A 16,493-nucleotide genomic window follows, 5' to 3' on the forward strand; every position below is an offset into this window, starting at 1 on the left:
TGTCTTTTATTATCTTCTGCAACTTATTTGTACATAATTTTCTGATGATTTAAAGGCTGACCATGTGTTTCTGAAGCTATATATATAACAAAACATTCTTTGACATTCAGAATTCTACATTCTAATGCATACTGTATGTGTGTATAGACCAGTAGTTAACATTTTTACAAACTTACAGTATACCCAGGTACTATACTAACTGCTTTATATGTTTCATCTCAAATAATCTACTAATGTTATAAAATAGATTTGATTGTTATCTTTTCTTTAAAAAGACTACACTTCATTTTTAGAGCAGTTAGTTTTAGGCTTATGAAAAAAATCGAGGGGCCCATGGGTGGCTCAGTCAGTTCAGTGTCTGACTCTTGATTTCGGCTCTGGTTGTAATCTTAGGGTCATGGGGTTGGGCTCTGTGCTCAGCATAGAGTCTTCTTGGGATTGTCTCTCGCTCTCCCTCTGCCCATCCCCCCACTTGTGTTCTCTCTCTCTCTCTCAAATAAATGAATCAATTAAATAATGAATGTTTTTAGAAATTGAGCCAAAATTTCCCATATACTTCCTTACTCTCTTACCACCCTACATGGTTTCCCTACTATTATCAACTTGCATTGGTGTTGTACCTTTGTTACCATTGGTGAGCAAATACTGACACATATTTACTAGAGTTTACATTTGATTCACTGTGTTAATATAGTCGATGAGTTTTGACAGATATGGAATGACATGTGTCCACTATTAATGTATCCTACAGAACAGTTTCACTGCCCTAGAAATTCTCGGTGTTCCACCTATCTTCATTTTTATAATAGAAAACATAACAGCTAAAAGATGATACAGTTTTCTAAGGGTCACGTGGTTACACCGGTAGGGTCGCTGTTGTGCCTGCCTAGAATCGATGATCTGAACTTACACATTACACTCATTACACTGCCTGATTCACCACAGTTATTTAATTATTTTAAGGACTCTTCCCTTTGTAAGAGTCTTGCGAAGTCTTACTAATGAAAGTATGGTCTCTACAGGGAGCATTTTGCCTGTACTTTCCTTCTTTTCCTTTGAAGTTAAAATATTGTGAGAAAATATTGCAGGGAATTAAGATTTTAATTACTGGATATTTGGCAAGACTTGTTAGTTAAAGAGATGTTATTGACCAGAGTAGCATTATTAAAATGAAAGAAGAAATGAAAATGTCAAGTGTCTGCTGTCTGCTATAGAGGATAGAAGCTGTATGGGGACTGGGTCCTACTGGCTAGAGGAATGGGTGAATAAAGGATGTAGCAACAGTGAATTTTTTAAATGAGTGGATCAACAAAAAGGAGGAGTAGGGGAAGGAAAAATCAGTCAAAGATGAATGCAACGTAGACTCTTAGGTTAACAACACACCTCTACTTTTGGAAGATCTATCTCCATAACAGTGGTTTAAGAAATACAGCTGAAGAAAGAGAAAAATGTTGCCTAAAGTTCATGTGATAGGTAGTATATAAGTTAGAAGGAACAGGAAGATAAGATGAGTTCCCTGACTCTATACCATGACTCCTGGACACCTCTGCCACCCAGTGCCTCACTGCCACTCTTGGAAGGCATAGCTCTTCATTCCAACCTTGCAGGACAAGACAGACTTGCCACACGAAAGTTCTTCTGGGGGCTCTTCTACCCCAAACCACCCCTTTATGTTACTCTGTAGGCAATTTTGGTTCAGAAGCTATAACCCGGTAAGGAATATATAGTTTCAGGATCTGCTAAGACTGATAATGTTTCATGAAAAATCCATGTATTGCATAGAAGCCTCCCCCCCTCCCTACTTTTTGCTTATTTTCTTCTGAGGATGATGGTCATGTTTACTTAAAATTAAAACTATATCTCGGAAGAAGTGCCAGCCTCAGATTAAAATCCTGGTTTAGGAATATTTTAGTCCAGAATGACGTCAGCAAGAATAAGCAGTAGTTGCTTGAGATTCAACAAACCGTGACCTAGTTTCTTCATATGTAAAGTGAACCATTAGGACAAATCATGTCAAAAGCTAAAATGATCCAAATTCTTTAATAAGGAAAAAGAAATGAAGAGGAAACAAATGGAAGGAAGAAAATAAAATAGAAAATGCAAATAATGGTTTCCACCATTGCTTAAAACTATCTCATCCTTTTGGTTTTTGTGGAGCTCTTTTCTATTGCCTTCCTGGCCTTTCTCTGATCTCTTTGGTGAACTCACTCTCACTGTCTGTTCTTCCAATCTTGGTGTTTCCCAGGATTCTGATTTCAGTCTTGTGTCTCAAATACTCTCCTTGATCATCCTTGTTTAGATAAACACTGTGTGTGTGTGTGTGTGTGTGTGTGTGTGTGTGTGTGTGTGTGAGAGAGAGAGAGAGAGAGAGAGAGAGAGAGAGATGATTACTAAGTAGACCTCAGTCTACTTACTTCATTTGGGCCCAGGAGGTAAAGAATCCTTCATGATCTACTGCTGAATCATCCATTTTCTCTGTTTTTCAAGGGTCGTAAGAGTGAGGCTGAAAAGTTCTTCTTGAAGGCTATTGAGCTGGATCCCACCAAAGGAAACTGTTACATGCATTATGGTGAGTGGTTGAGAGTTTTTTCCATGTCCCCCACATTTACTGTTAATGTTGATGTAAGTTTTAGGATTTGCTGGCAAAGAACATTTTGAGAGGGCATGGACTTGATTGTTGCAGATTTTGCCTCATGCAAAAAAAAAGTCTTAGCTTCTCGTTCCAAGCAATCATGTTATCAAGGGCTATGCATTATATTTTCCATTAGTAGTTTTCATAGGACTTCAGAGAGGAGAGGCATTTTCACAGCTGTTTCTTTCAAGTCCAGTGTGAAGGGTAAATAAGGTCTCATCAGAAAAGCATCTTGCTCTTTGCCTGATGCAAGGTATGGAACCAGAGTATTAGCCCTCTTTTATTTGTAAATGATAATGTATTTTTCATTGACCATATCATTTTGAAGTTTTAGAGGTTTACATTTTGACCACAAAATCTTGCTTTGTAGAAAAGAAAAATGTATCCGGGCCTCAAGATACCTGAGATTGGGGTCAAGGATAAACTGTAAATGGTATGAAAGAAAATCAGCTTTCTCATTCAGTTTAGTCTTGGCCTTAATCAGTCCAGAATAAACTTAAATAACAGCTCTGTCACACTCCACTCTGTCATTAGTAGTGAGTCATGTGTTAAACGAGGTGAAGTATATAGCTGGTTGATGTTGGGTAAGATGTACTTATTTCTACCAGATTTGTAGTTGGCATGGCTTTCAAGGAACCAAAAAGCACTTAATTTTACTGATCCTTTGGGGGAAAAATGATTTTTTAATCATTCTTGTCTTTGATGTGTTATCATCAAGTAGTAAACTGAAGGATAGATGGTAGTTAAATCTTGAGGAAATAAAGCTAATACCCTTCTTCTTAAAGATAATTCTTTCTTCCATCTTACAACTGGAAAATTAAATTCAGTGACAGGCTGTGAGTGGAAAAATGGAAAAAGTAAGACAGAGGATACACGTTACCAACCACAGGTCCGTTTGTTTATTTACATTTTGCGTGTATGTTTATAATCCTAGGGTCGGGATGCTTTATCTTTCCAGCATAATGCAGCCTATAATTTCACACAGGTTATTGCATAACTACTCCGGATTTTGTTTCACGATGCAGTTATTGCCATGTTAAGTTGGCAGTCAACTAATTTAAGTTTGCTGCAGAATCTATTTTATTTTTACAGGATTTCTCATATGAAGCATTTTAAATGAGATTTTCTCATGCATGCTATTTTGGGCACCCCTACTGTGCATTAAAGTAGGCCCATGATTATTTTTCTGAGTGCTAAAGAACCTCTTCTTATTGAATCTTTTGAAGTAGAATTTTTTCCCCATCTTGCCTTCTGCGCTTCCTTTACCTCAAACTAATTCTACTTAATACATCTTCTAATCTTGTTCCTATAATTTTATTATATGCTTTAGGTTTTTCACAGTCTATTCCTTTACATTTCATTATTGCTTCATTTGAATTGCAATGGGAAAAAAATCATGTGTTCATTTTTAGAGTTTGCCTCTTTATTATTCTCATTTATCTGTCTTTACCCACTCTGTTGTTTTATTTATGGTTGTTTTTTTTTAATATTACATCATCGTCCTGATTTTTTTCCCAGAGAGAGAAATTTTTGGATTTAGTTTTAACAGAAAGTGCAACAAATTCTGTATTGTATAAGTTATTTGAAAAATAGTGATAACACACACTCTGTAAATGTATGTGGCAAAACAGATTCTTCTTAGCACTCCTGGATTATTTTAAAGTTTTTAACACACATACACTACTAGAAGTACACGTGTCTTCTATGGGAGGAATGACTATATAATTCCCTGTAATTTTATGAAACATTTTCAATATTTATTCCCACTCTGGAATGGAAAATAAGAAAGACTCTAGATGTATCAAAAAGTAGTAGTTAAGGGAAAATAATCCACAAATGGACAGGAAGCCCAGAACTAAGTGCTTGGTGCTCATGTTATAAAAAATATACATTTAATTTGGGGAAATCTACTTCAAATGACTGAATTTTAGAACTGAAAAGTTCTTTTAAATGGTCTTAGAGAATCCCTCTGATGTACAAGTAAGTCAACCAAAGCCTAGAGAATGCAACAATTGGTTTGTCCTAGTTAGTTGAAAGTAACTAACCTTTGGTTCCCTTGATAATTGCTATTGCCTTTTCTTCTCTAATATATGTTCCATTTCTCTCACAACATGAGGAGATACACAAGCAGATACATAGGTAGGAAAGTAGATAGATACTTTTGATTAGTAGGTCCTTTCCAAATGCATATAAATCATAATTCAGCTTAAAATGTTTAGGGAAGGATTTTTATTCATTTTCATGTGTGTAAGATGTGTCTGATGGTGCAAGGTACTGTTCTGTTTTCAGAAAGTGAGTAGTGCTTATGTACAAAATAAATAGGGTGATGTCATTTTTTGAAGGTGGTGTGATGGGAGATAGGGTGCTTCTTGACAACAGATAGTCAAGGAGAACATTTATGAAGAGGTGATATTTGGAATCTGTAAGTGTGATTTGCATTTTTGCACTATCAATGTCTAGCATATTGCCCTACTCACGATAATGTGCAATAAATGTTGGTTAAGTTCAGTTAGAGATGTTTTCCATTTTAGAATTGAATGTAGGTTCCAAAATAGACCAAAAAGTTGTTCCATTAGCATTTTTATTACTTCTTGTCCAAGAAAGTACATATTATGATTCCTATCAGTTCTCCGTCAACTTACTGGTGATGGATATTCTTAGGGTATTTATACCCACAGATTGAATAAATAATAATACTTCCTCAGCTTAAAAACAAATGTTTAAATAAAATATACATGTCGTTTGTATCTTTTTTTTTCAATACTTTTGCAAATGCCCATGAAAATACCAGCATGAGTGAGTTTTGTTCTACTGGAAATTCATTCTCCTGGGTGTTTATGTGCTTTTAATTTACTTGTTAATGATACAAGTGACTTAAAAAATATCGTCCATTTGGGATGAGACAGGGAATTATAGACTCTATATTAGCTGCAATGACCATTAGAAGGCAGTGTTTAAAAGTACTGTCAGTTATTTGTATATTTAATCCACTAGATTTGTGTTTTGGAGGAAGGGATGCGTGGCAGATTGTCTTTTTTTTCTTCAGGTTGGCTTGCAACAAAGAAAGAGGATAGGTTTAGAAAACTCATTCAATAAGCTTGTTAAACATAGGGCTTTCTAGTGCCTGTAATCTCTGGGTTTAAGATTCCTTATCCATAAAGTGTGAGAGTTGATGTGGCCTTTTAAAATGTTTTTCAGTACTAAGATTTCATGTTGTTGCTAATATATTCTCAAATTTCTCATTGATCTTTCATCAAAAAATTTAAAGAATGTGTAGAAAGCAGGTTTCAGACTATGGTATCAGTAGTAGTATAATGTTAAATTCATATGTCATCAAGCTTATAGTGTATCCCATGTCCGTATAAAACAAATCATGTGAAGTCTTTATAGAATTTAGTTTATAAATGTCAAAGATGAGGATTTGGTGCCTTGATATGTCATGTCGGCCTGTAAATCAAGGGATTCTTCATGGATTTCCTATGGCTCCAATGGAAACTATATTTTAATGAGTAGTAGGAGTCACGAGAAAAAATTATAGATACAAGGGGATATGTTGGAGAACAATAAAACAGAAAGTGCTGGATGCAGGAGGCACAACATATGTCTGGAGGATAGTTCAAGGACAGAACTAGGACCATAGCTAGAAACTCAGAAGGTACATCCTAGCTCCATAGAAGGAGGAAAATGCAACTTATGAGAGCCACCAGCTTATGAAATAAATGCCCTTTGAAGATCTTTCAACTGTGGGTTTATAAGAATGTTAGAAAGAATTCAAGCATTGGGAATGGAAGAGGGCTGATCCAGACAACCATGAAATCACTTCTAATACAGAGGAGCAGTCATTTGGTCCTACTTCCTCTTGAACCCATAGAGAAGTATAGAATTTTTAAAATTGTGATTATCTGGATTATTATTTGGCTCTACTTAACAATTTTAGAATCCTGAAAATATCATACTACATTTATCCTGATCTTTATTGATCATTATGTAATTCCTGTGAGGTAGGAATAGATCTCAACTCCATTTGACTGAAATAATGGAAGTTCAGAATTTCCAAATGACTCCCTGGATCAGAAATTTTCAATATACATAGTGGGAAAAGAACTCAAAGAGTCCAGCTCTTTCAACTTCTAAGTCCAGAACTTTCTATTATGAATATTTTAGTCTGTTTTTCTTCAGCATGCTCTTAAATTTCATTTCAAAAAGTAAGTCCTGGGGGTGCCTGGTTGGCATAGTCAGTTAAGCAAGCACCCGACTCTTGGTTTCAGCTCAGGTCATCAGATGAAGCCTGGGATCAGGCCCCACACTCAGCACAGAGTCTGCTTGAGATTCTCTCCACTCTCCCTCTGCCTCTCCCACTCATGCTCTCTCTCTCTCAAATAAATAATAAAAACTTTTAAAAAAGTAGGTCAGGGAGAAAATTAAAATGTTATATTTGATATTTTGTCAAGGAACACTAAAAACAGAAGTTGAAAATATGTGATAGGATGAATTGGTAAGAGGTCCGTAGTTATTTTTTCTTATAATAAAAGCTAGTCAGTAGATGGAAGTGAACTAAGGTTGATTGTATCAGAACATTTTGTTTTAATCACGTCATAAACTCCTCAAGAGTAATTAAAAAAATAAATCATGAACTAAATAATGGTATTTCCTTGATTCAAAGTGAAAATACATTTTTGGCGAGTTTTTGCAAAAATTACATTGAGATACGATTATGTTTAATGCTTAAGACCAAAATATTTTATTAAAATATCAGTATTTGTGTCCCTTTATTGCTCCAAGGACAGCACAGACAGTTCACAGATGTATAATTAGAATATATTTCTTTTATTTAGAATATATTTCTAAATGCCATTTCATTTCTTACCTAAACTATTTCATTTCTTAACTACAATTTTTTTGTATTAAATTCAGCAATTTTAAAATTTGCTATTTCTACAATGCATATAATAGGTTATTATTATTTAATCTTCACACCTGTGTGTATTTTATGTGAGATATTTTCCAAAGCCTTTTAGAATTAAAACTCGATCATGAATAAAATGGGAAAACCAGGAAAGAGTTTTTCTAAGCTAATAAATAAAAAGTAAAGGAAAAATTAAAGGATTAATGTATTTCCAAAAGAAATACAGTTAAAGAACAGTTAAGTGTTAGGAAATAATTTCCATAAAATCACAAAATAAAACATCAGTGTACCTAAGACCTAAGAAGTTGTAAAACTACAAGGAAAACAGAATATAAAGACCAATGGACATGAACAAATAATTCCCCAAAGAGGAAATATAACAAAATTTAAAAGATAGGTAAATAGAGAATTTCATTAGAAATAAAGAAATTAACATTCAAATAACAATATATTCCCTGAAGTTACTCTAGCATTTATTCTCAGTAATTCTCTTGAAAATGTATGTTAAGAAAAATTTTTTTTCTGTTTAAGACTATCCACAAAAGGTAATAATTGGAGCACAGCCTTGCTATTTAATGTTAGAGGCAAAAATGGAAAAAAAACCTCTACATGTGCTGGAAAGAGGGAAATGATTAAATAAATTACTGTTATTTCCATTTGATGAAATATTTAACATCCTAAGTTAAATTTCTAAAGAACATATAATAACAGAGACAACTGCCTATGTTATTATACATGAAGGGTGATTAAATTTTACAAAATACATCATTAGTAAAGCAAAGCAAGGGGCACCTGGGTGACTCAGACAGTTTAGTGTCTAATTCTTGATTTCAGTTCAGGTCATGATCTCAGAGTTGTGACATTGAGCCCCGTGTCAGCCTCTGTGCTGGGCGTGGAACCTGCTTGAGATGCTCTCTCTCCCTCTGCCCCCACCCCACACACACACATGCATACTCTTGAGGAAAAAAAGAAGAAAAAAAGAAAAGAAAAGAAAACCAAACAATGTTAATAATAGATGTTTTAGCTTTTTTGGACTCTTCTAGCCTTTTTTTTTTTTTTTATGGGCTTAATTTCTAATATTTTCTTTGATGAGTACATTATAAAGGAATATATACTTGATAAAATGTGAAAATGTCTTAAACTATTGTTCAGATAGTTTGTAGAAAGGATAGCAGAAAAATTAAATAATTATCCTAAAATTATTTAACTGAACTCAACATGTAATATGTAAAAATTAAATAAGAAAGGAATAAAAAGAATTCTCTATTAAATACCATATTCCATGATGAACTCATCAAATGTAACAATATCACAAGCATTTACATAGGACTTTTGTGTCCTGAGCAGTTCTCATGGAATTTTCATTTAATCCCCACAAAAGCCAAGTCAGGAGGTTACCTGATGGTCTCCATTTCACAGATGAGGAAAGTGCAGTCAGCAAGCTGTAAGGTAAATTACCCAAGGTTTCAGTGCCAGTTAATAGTAGAGGCAGCACTTGACCCAGGGCCCTCCTGACTACTACACTACACTGTCTCTTATTCAATAGAAGAGATTAACAGAGCGTTTTCCATCCATACATGCTCTGTTGGGAGGTTTAATGATACATAAGATGACGTATCAAATACACTGAAAGTTGGGAATCATTCCTCCTTTTTTTTTTTTTTTTTTTTTTTAATTACCATCAACTTAGGTGTTAGGATTTCAACATACGGATTTGGGGAGAGCACAAACATTCAGACCATACCACCCACCGTATTTTATCATAACTCTAAAAAGAAATACTATTGATACTCTTATTATAAAATATACGAGGATTATATTTCACATAACTCTAAAAAGAAATACTATTGATACTCTTATTATAAAATATACGAGGATTATAAGATATTTCACAATATTAGGATGACTAAATATTAGGATGACTAAGTCAAGCAATATGGTATGACCTGACTCCAGAGTTTTGTGAATTTACATGAAAAAGGTTTTTGGTGTCCTGCTGGGCACATCTGTGCTCTTTAATGCTACTGCCGTTATTGAAGCTCAGTGTTCAACAGTTACATCTCTGCACCAACGCCGGGTGCTTTAACATACCTTGTGTCATTTCCCTAATCCAACACTGTGCAGAAATAATATTGCCCCTATTTTGCAGGTATGGGATTTAAGGTATCAAGAGCGTATGTGACAATATTGAAGGCCCAGCAAGTTGGCAGAGGAAGGATTTGAACCTCCTTTGACTCTTAAGCCCGTGATGTGTTAATGGTTTGTCTTGCACTTTTAAAGATACACTCTTACTCAGTGTAGGCCTGTTGGGTCCCCAGTGGTGGCAAAGACCCAGAATGTGGAGGCTTTGGAGGACTGCTGGTGGAGAAACTCATGGAGCTCTCATAATCGAGTACTTACCAGGCTCAGGAAGGAAGGGCAGCTTGACATCATCAAGACAAAGAGAGCCCTAATGGTACAGAGGGAGGGAAGGAGCTCCTGGAAAGAGGAGTGAAAAGAACCACGAGGAGACAGGGCACCAGACCTCAGCCCACCCAAGGCACTGACATTGTCTCACTTACTCCCTCCGATCCACAGCAAGGTTATCCCTGTTTGCAAAGTGAAGAAACTGTGGCTCAGAATCAAAGAATCATGATTCCTGCACTTGCCACAGTGCCTCGCACAAAGAAGACAGCCCATCAGTATTTTGGCAATAAAAGAATGACTACAGAAGGATGGACTGACCTTTAGTTAGTTTTACTCCTTCCTTTTCTCATCTCTGCTTCTGGTGGATGGGACAAGGTGGCTCTCCGGGGTCTCTTTTATCATCAGGACACTGATCCCATTCATGGTGGCTCCAGGATTTCAAAACATGAACTGGGGGTGAGGGGAAGGGAGGGGGCACAGACATTCAAACTATAGCGACAATTTACGTATACACATTTTTCTTTTTAAGATTTTATTTATTTGAGAGAGAGAGAGAGCGCACAAGCATGAGCAGGGGGAACAGCAGAGGGAGAGGGAGAAGCAGGGAGCTTCTCAACCAAGTCTCCCAATCAAGCAGGGAGCCCAACTCGGGGCTCCATCTCAAGACCCTGGGATCATGGTCTGAGCCAAAAGCAGACACTTAACTGACAACCACCCAGGTGCCCCTACATTGAATCTGCCTTTGTACTGGACTCAAGAAGCCACAAAAGCAAGAGGATAAGAACTGAGTTAAGCTTTAGATTACAGAGTAGAGAGTACAGTGGATTTTGGCAGGAGGCTCTCCCAGCCCCTCTGTTGATTATTCCTTGAGCATGGTCTACCTCTTGCTAGCCTCTCTGTTCCTCAATTTCTTAATCTGGAGATGATTGTTACTGCCTCAGGTTGCCGAGGACTCATTTACAATTTTATAAAATAACTCACATGTCCTGTGTGCTCAGTAAGTTGTCACAACGGCCATTTTTTATTCTTAAAATGTTAAGAGAGCCCGTAAGAATTATCTTGGAGGAGGAACGAATCCTATAGAAAAAGTTTTGAATAAGGCATATGAAAAAGAGACAGAAATGAGGGGAAGAAGAGACAATAAAAATCTAGGTATTAAGAAAAAGAGGAATCTGTATCCATCAACATGCAGACAGATAATGGAAAAGGAATAATGGCTTGCAAGAAGAATGAGTATTATAAGGAACAAGTAATTGGGAGCAGGGGGTGGGGGAAAAGGGAGAAGGGAGGGAAAGGGAGGAAGGCAGAGAGGGGAAAAAAGGAGATCCTGTTTTTCCAGTCTTAGCTATTTCGATTTAGCAATTGAATACACTTTGAGATTCTTGTTTATGTTTTCCCCTCCACTTAATTGAAAACAATTGTTCCCAGAAGTTCGCTACCCTGTCATTAGCTCTTGTGTGCCTCAGTGACAGATCCGTAAATGAATCCCTCAGAGGAGCCCAAGGACCTGGTGTTGGAGGGTGATGGGAAGACTCGGAGCTCTTCTGAGGCAGAGGGTGGGCGCATGGGCTCTTGGTTCCCCTTGGCACCCTGAGTGAGTCCCCAGGCACTCCCTTACTTGCCCTGTGTCTGGGCCCGCATGCCTACTCAGCTCTTTCCTTCCACCCTTGTCTAGGGACTGACACTACTCATCCCTGTGTCTCTGATGAGGTCCCATTCCTCATCTAGTTACATCTTGCCCTTCATCTTTCAAGACTCTTCAGATGGTTGAAGCCTCGCATGAGCTGGTTTTCCTTATACAGTGCACATGATCTCTATTAAATCTGTAGGTTACTGACACCTTTAGTGATTAGGCTGCTCCTCCCTCCCTGCCCCTTCCCCACACTCCTCCTTTCCCTTCTTTGTCTTTACTTCCTCCCCAGTACCCCCCCTCCTTGACCTCCTTGCCTCCCTCTATTTCCCACCTGCCATCTGACAGTCTTCATAACTCCCTCAATGGTTTTCTGGCATCTCATAACCCTTCTGGAAAGAGTCAGGGGAGAAATAAATGCAATAAAGCATCCCTAGCCTTCCTGACCTCCTCTGCACTTGAGCACAAAGCCCTGGCCTGCATTCCTCTAATCTCCTTTGCGGTAGACACCTTCCTTGCCACCTGTCCAATTCAGAGCAAAATTTTGGTCTCATGTTCACATAGGGACAGATTCAGGCCTTCCCAGCCTCAAAGTGAGCAGTCTGGATTGCTCTCCTGGGCATCCTTTCCGTGTTCATCTGGCCCACCTGTTTTCTTGGCCAGTAACTACTGCACGTTTATCACATTGGGTTTGTCTCAGTAAACCAGAGCTGTTATTAAATCAGGCTGCCAAGAGCACAAAAACACAAAGCAACAAAACCAATAGAAGGGAACGGGAGAGAGATTAGGGTTGGTTTTTTTGTTGTTTTGAGAGAGAGAGAGAGAGAGAGAAGGCATGTGTGGGAGCAGGGGTTGGGGGGCAGAGGGAGAAGGAGAGAGACAGTCTCATGCAGACTCCACTCAGTGTCTGACTCTGGGCTGAATCTCATGACCCTAAGATCATGACCTGAGCTGAAATCAAGAGTCAGATGCTTAAAACCCTTTAACCAACTGAGCTGCTCAGGTGGAGAGGGAGAGGGGAGTGGGGGAAGAACAGAGAGAGAGAGATAGATTGGTTTTATTGATTGATTGATTGATTGATTGGTTTTAAAGAGTAAGAGCAGGGGTGCCTGGCTGGCTCCATCAGTAGAGCCTGTGACTCTTGATCTCAAGGTCATGAGTTCAAATCTCCTGTTAGGTGTAGAGATTACTTTAAAAAAAAAAAAAAAAGAAAGAAAGAAAAACATACCTAAAAATGCAAGGGATTCTCAGAAAGACATCCAACAGGCCTCCCTTCAGAGAAGCAGAGGAGATGATTCCCCTCCATATTTTTAATCCTCCCAGGTCTAATAAACGTACATTAACAACCTCTCTTTAGCAGTATCTCCTTGGGGCAGGTTGTCTAAATCCTGGTCATTGCATAAACCCCTACCCTGTTTCATCAGGCATGCATTATTCACCTTCCTTAATAATATTAAAACATTTCCATTCCACCTTACCCCCCTGTCTTGTTGCCATCAGATGTCACCACAATCCCCCCACATATTCCCCACCATCCTCCAGTTTTTCCTCCCTCTCTGGTCATCTGGATCTTTGAAAAAGTTTAGACTGTTGCTTCCGGTTATTGATATTCCTTTTCCTGCCCTGGCTACTGTTTTATCCCATAGCCACTTTGTGAAAATTCGAGTGGTACCCTCACTTGTGCCCTCTACTCTATGTATATTCAATTTTAATTATAAGTTGAATAAAACCAAAGAAACATCTACCTCCATCCAGATATGATGTGCTTAGCCTGTGAGACCTTGCGTCTCCTCAAACGTATATGTCTTTTGTGGTTAAATCTTCTCTTTCCTCAACTAAGTTGGAACTGTTTTAAGGGTAAATGTTGCATTTATGTTCCCCCTCCTACACTGCAAGTATCACCACATCTTATGTGTATTAGGCACAATATACATTTCTTGGGCTGGATACGTTAATCTATAGTTTCTTCTTCTTTTCCCAAATTATTGAATTTATTCCAAAGCACAATGGGATATAATAGATTTCAGCCAAATTGTGTAGTTTGAACTGTTCTGGAATTAAGGTATCTTTGAAGTCGTGATTGATGTCTGGATTATTTGTCATATTCCAAGGGAAATGTAGAGATCTAAAACCAGGGCTGCCATGTTGCTTTTATTTAGGAGGCACAGTTCACAGAGACCTCACCATAAAGGGCAACCTTGGAAATTTTGTAATACCCAGCATGTTGTGGCCATTTACTGCAGCCCTGCCTAAAATTACTCTAAGGTGAGAGGATATGAATAGACAAGTGCCTGGTAACCTATGCTGGCTAGATGCTAGCTTGCTTTTGCAGATGAAAAAGGTAGCCACATGGGGATACAGGTAATTCAGTCCTGTTATTGAATGTGTATGTATTAAACCCCCACAGTGTGCTAAGAAGAGAGTGAGCACTGTGGTATCTGGGAGAAGAGCACTCCAGGTGGAGGGAACGACAAACACTCTGAAGCAGGGGGCTTTGTTTCTCCAATGTGTTAGACAAGAGCAATAGGCCCGTATACATTGAATAAGTGACCAAGAGGGAGAGTAGTAGGAGACCGAGAAGATGAGGGTCAGAGAATGAGGTAAGAGGTTAGGGGGAGGAACTCCCTGCTGACTACATCAGGCTGTGTAGTCCAGTATAAGAATTCGCTTTCCCTAAGTCAGCTGTAGCATGATGGGCTCTGAGTCCCATTTTAATAGGATCATTCTGACTGCTGTGTTGAGAATACCTTGTAGGGTCAAGGGCAGAAGTACAGAAACTGGCTGGGAGGTTATTGCTACAATCCACAGTGACATGATGGCTTGAGACAAGGTGGTAGCCATAGACAATTCTGGATCTATTTAGGTGATCTGATGTCTTCTGCCAAAGGGAATTATTTTAATGCAAATGTTAAGTTCTAGTTATTTTACAAGTAAGATTTTCATTTGTCTTTGAACACTTTTTTAAAGCTACATATGAATGATTTTTCCCAAAGAGAATTGTATCATCATGACACCTATTACAGATTGTGTTAGCTCCTTAATTTAGTTGCATTGATCAGAATAGTGAATTTTTCATATATTTTAGTAAGAAATGCCAATCCCAACTAATCTGGGGAGTTTATATGCAAAATTTTTACAAAGCAGTATTTGAACCTAGGCTTAAAGACAGCTTACATTCGTTACGGATTTCTATCTTTCAGGCTGTTTCTTAAAGCCAGGAATTAATGAAGGATTGATTTGCACCAGCTTGTCATATTGAAATGTTGGTAAAAATCTGCCACATAGTTAAATGGTTCAGTGAGAGAATTGTCTGGAGAAGAATTGGTATAACTATAATACAGAAGCACTAACTTTAGAATTGTCAACTGGTTTTTCCCTCTTCCTTTTTTGGGAAGGGGAGACTTAACATTCTTTGTGTCTGGATCTCTAGAGAATGCTTTCTCTTTAAATATACTTCTCTGTGTTTCTCTACTCAGATTACTTTTTTTTCCCCTTTGTAATTTCTCATCTTGTTTTTGCCTTTGTTCTCCCTTTGATTGAAGATAATTAAATAAGATGATGATAATTAACTTGGGTAAGACAAATTATAAACCAAACAAATAATGAGAAAGTGTGGTAGCACAAGATATACATGAGAGCAAAATATATTTTACTTAAGATTTTCGTGGTTTCTTTATTTGAAATTCTGCTCAATTACCAAACACAAAGAATGTGTTTATGTGAAAAGAAGTGATTTCTCATAACTCTTCTACGTTTGAGAGATAAAATTCTTAAGTATCTTTAAGAGTTTGAAAGAGCCAACTTCTGTTTACTGCATATATCTTATTCATACAGATGTATCTATCTACACATCTATGTGTAACCCGATCATTAATCCATGTAATATAGGGAAGGGCATGCCACATGCAGTTGATTGACCAGAAAAGCTTAATCTAACTGGGAGCCAATCCCAGGCAGGGCATCCAGAATATGGTACAAAATAATAATCCTGTTGTTCCATCAGACACTGTTCCCAGACTCTGGACAGTGAAGTAATAGTATCAGTAGGAACTTGTTAAAAATGCAAATCATGTTCATTCTTCCTTTGTTAAGTGAATTTGTCAGAGGAATGAATATACAGTGGGGACAAACAATCTCTTCAATAAATGGTGTTGGGAAAACTGGATAGCAACATGCAAAGAATGAAATGGGACCATTTTCTTTCACCATACACAAAAATAAACTCAAAATGGATAGAGACCTAAATGTGAAACTAGAAACTATATAAATTCTAGAAAAGAACACAAGCAGTAATTTCTCTGACATCAGCCATAGCAACATTTTTCTAGATATGACTCCTGAGGCAAGGGAAATAAAAGCAAAACTAAACTATTGGGACTATATCAAAATAAAGGAAACGATCTAAAATACTTAAAGACAACCTACTGAATAGGGGAAGACATTGGCACATGACATATCTAATGAAGGGTTAGTGTCCAAAATATGTAATGAGCTGCTACAGCTCAAAAGCCAATAAACAAAAAAATCCAATTAAAAAATGGGCAAAAACCAGACATTTCTCCAAAGAAGACATCCAGACAGCCCACAGATAAATGAAAAGATGTTCAACATCACTCATCATCAGGGAAATGCAAATCAAAACTACAATGAGATATCACTTCACACCTGTCAAAATGGCTGAAATCAACAACCCAAGAAACAACAGGTATTGACAAGAATGCAGAGAAAATGGAACCCTCCTACACTGTTGGTGGGAATGCAAACTGGTTGCAACCGCTGTGGAAAACAGTATGGAGGTTCCTCAAAAAGCTAAAAATAGAGCTACTATATGATACAGTAATTACCTTAGTTGGCATTTCCCCCAAAGAATATGAGAATATGAATTCAAGAGGATGTATATGCCCCTGTGTTTATTGAAG

The 16,493-nt window shown here is 37.5% G+C and overlaps 1 protein-coding gene across 5 annotated transcripts in view; it reads left to right on the forward strand.

Annotated features, from left to right (window-relative positions):
• TMTC2 (transmembrane O-mannosyltransferase targeting cadherins 2) overlaps positions 1-16,493 on the forward strand; it is a 389,135-nt gene that overhangs the window by 299,641 nt on the left and 73,001 nt on the right. For all 5 annotated transcript variants that reach the window (XM_025439558.3, XM_035698840.2, XM_049094600.1 and 2 more), the window contains one exon: positions 2,488-2,569. In XM_025439558.3, coding sequence (XP_025295343.3) covers positions 2,488-2,569 — 82 coding nt within the window. The remainder of the gene's footprint in view (positions 1-2,487; positions 2,570-16,493) is intronic.

This window comes from Canis lupus, chromosome 15, assembly GCF_003254725.2.
Source record: "Canis lupus dingo isolate Sandy chromosome 15, ASM325472v2, whole genome shotgun sequence".
NCBI classification, from domain to species: Eukaryota; Metazoa; Chordata; class Mammalia; order Carnivora; family Canidae; genus Canis; species Canis lupus.